General features: G+C 45.0%; 1 protein-coding gene across 1 annotated transcript; it reads right to left on the reverse strand.

Moving 5' to 3' along the window:
• Nucleotides 1-1,103: 1,103 nt before the first annotated feature.
• Nucleotides 1,104-1,649, reverse strand: LOC117910399. Its single transcript, XM_034824471.1, has one exon. The coding sequence runs from the start codon at nt 1,647-1,649 to the stop codon at nt 1,104-1,106; it is 546 nt and encodes a 181-aa protein (XP_034680362.1).
• Nucleotides 1,650-2,189: the final 540 nt, after the last annotated feature.

The raw sequence follows: 2,189 nt of genomic DNA on the forward strand, positions 1-2,189 counted from the left end.
GTATACTCTTATCAAGCGAAATGTTTTTTCTAAGTGTTGGGCGTGTTCGCTCTGGGTTTTGCTTTTTACCACAATATTATCGATGTAGACCTCCATGGTTCGGCCGATCAGGGGTTTGAAGATCTTTGTCATCAGCCTTTGATAAGTGGCTCCAACATTCTTGAGCCCACATGGCATAACCTTGTAGCTATACAGTCCGTGTGGCATTACAAAGGCTGTCTTCTCCTCATCTGGTTGGAACATAGGGATCTGGTGGTACCCGAAGAATGTGTCTATGAAGGAGAACATTCCATGCTCGGTAGTGGAGTCAACTATTTGATCTATTCGGGGTAGCGGAAAGCTATCTTCGGGTAAGCGTTGTTCAGGTTGGTGTAATCAACATAGACTCACCATTTTCCTTCTTTCTTTGGAACAACCACCACGTTCGCCAACCAATCCGGATATTCAACTTTCCTGATAAACCAGGCTATTAGCAATTTGTCCACCTTAAACTAGATGATCCTTTACCTGTCTGGGTGGAAGCATCAAACTTTCTAGCGGACGGGTCGCTAGGAAGGTATAATGTTGAGCCGATGTGAGGATGTATATGGATGGATTCTAGGCATATCAGAGTGAGTCCATGCCAAGATGTCTTTATTCTGTCGAAGCATACTTTTGAGTACTTTAAACTCTTTTGGTGTAAGGAGGGAGCTGGCATAGGTAATGCGATCATTGCTGTCTGAGAGATGCAAATGTTTGAGTAGGTCGGCTGTAAGCGGATCCTTTTCTGTCGGGCTCTGTAATTGCTATTGTTGCTCCATATTTGATGGTTCCAGGTGTGGCTCACTACTACTTGGGAGTTCGCACTCAAGCGCTACTTGATAGCACTGGCACTTAGCCAGTTGGCTGCCAAAAAGGTCGATTTGTCTGTCCTCAGTGAGGTAGCTCACCATTTGATGATACATAGAAGGAATAACCTTCATGTTGTGAAGCCATGTGTTTCCCATGATGACGTTGAAAGGGGATAAATCCTCTGCTATTAAAAATCGTACGTTCTAGGTGATCGAACCAGCCTGGACGGTATTACAACGTCCCCCAGAGATGTTGGTGTGACTCTGTTGAATCTAAACAGTATCCGTCTTGGGTTTTCTAGGGAATATTGTAGAAGTCCCATTTATCTGTAGGTTGACATCTGCGCTACCCGGATCGATCAAAACTCTTCTAACATCAAACCGGTTTATCCTTAGTGTCAAGATCAGGGCGTCTTTGTGAGGTTGTAGGACCTGATTGGCGTTTATTGGCAGGAAGGTGATTGTGCCGTCCATTGGGCAGGCACCCCATCTGACAAATTGTGTTGGATGAAGCTGATTTGTTCCCTCAGGGAGGCCGTGCAAAGCAACCTTTGCCTTTTTTCTTTTAGAGTTGTATTTCTCATCAACGAGGCCCCCATGAATGTAGTTGATGACAACCCTAGGGGCTACTGAAGTCGTAGGGACTTGGCTGGCCAAATCTCGAGTTGTTTTCCTTTGTTCTCCAGTTGTGCGAACGTATTGTTTGACGTGCCCAACCCTGATTAGTCTCTTCACTAAGTAGTGGAGACATTTGTATTGTTCCATGGTGTGACCATGATATTTTTGATAGGCACACTTCCGGCTCCGCTCCCGTTTCATCGAATCTGTTTTAATTGGCTCTGGCCATCTGAAATCGGATAGGTCACAGATCATGGGGAGGAGTTTTTCGTATGAAATGTTGAGGGGGTTAGGCTATCTTGGCTTGGTTGTTAATGGCCGTCCTACCCATTGCCAACTTGCCTTAGTTGGTTTGAGGGCTTAGAGCTTCCGACATGGTCGTTTTTGGTAGGTTAACTGGTGACTAGGACTTGTTGTGTAGCCTTACGGACATCGTCTTCGAGCATGGAGTACTTGTTTACTTGTTTGAACAGGTCGTCCAATGTTGCTGGCGGTTTTTTTGTGAGAGACTCGAAGAACGGTGTACCCAGATAGATGCTCCTTTTGAAGATTTGTAGGATGGTGTCCATGCTACAAGACTCTATTTGGAGCACGACCTGTTTGAACGGTTTCACGAATTCTCTTAAGGATTCATTTTCTTGCATTTTGATGTTTTATAGGGTGCTTATGTTTTGCTTGTGTCGTGTCGAACATAGGTAGTGTCCCACAAAGACTTCCGACAGATCCGGAAAATTGCTAATG

This window comes from Vitis riparia, unplaced genomic scaffold, assembly GCF_004353265.1.
Source record: "Vitis riparia cultivar Riparia Gloire de Montpellier isolate 1030 unplaced genomic scaffold, EGFV_Vit.rip_1.0 scaffold730_pilon_pilon, whole genome shotgun sequence".
In the NCBI taxonomy this organism is placed as follows: domain Eukaryota; kingdom Viridiplantae; phylum Streptophyta; class Magnoliopsida; order Vitales; family Vitaceae; genus Vitis; species Vitis riparia.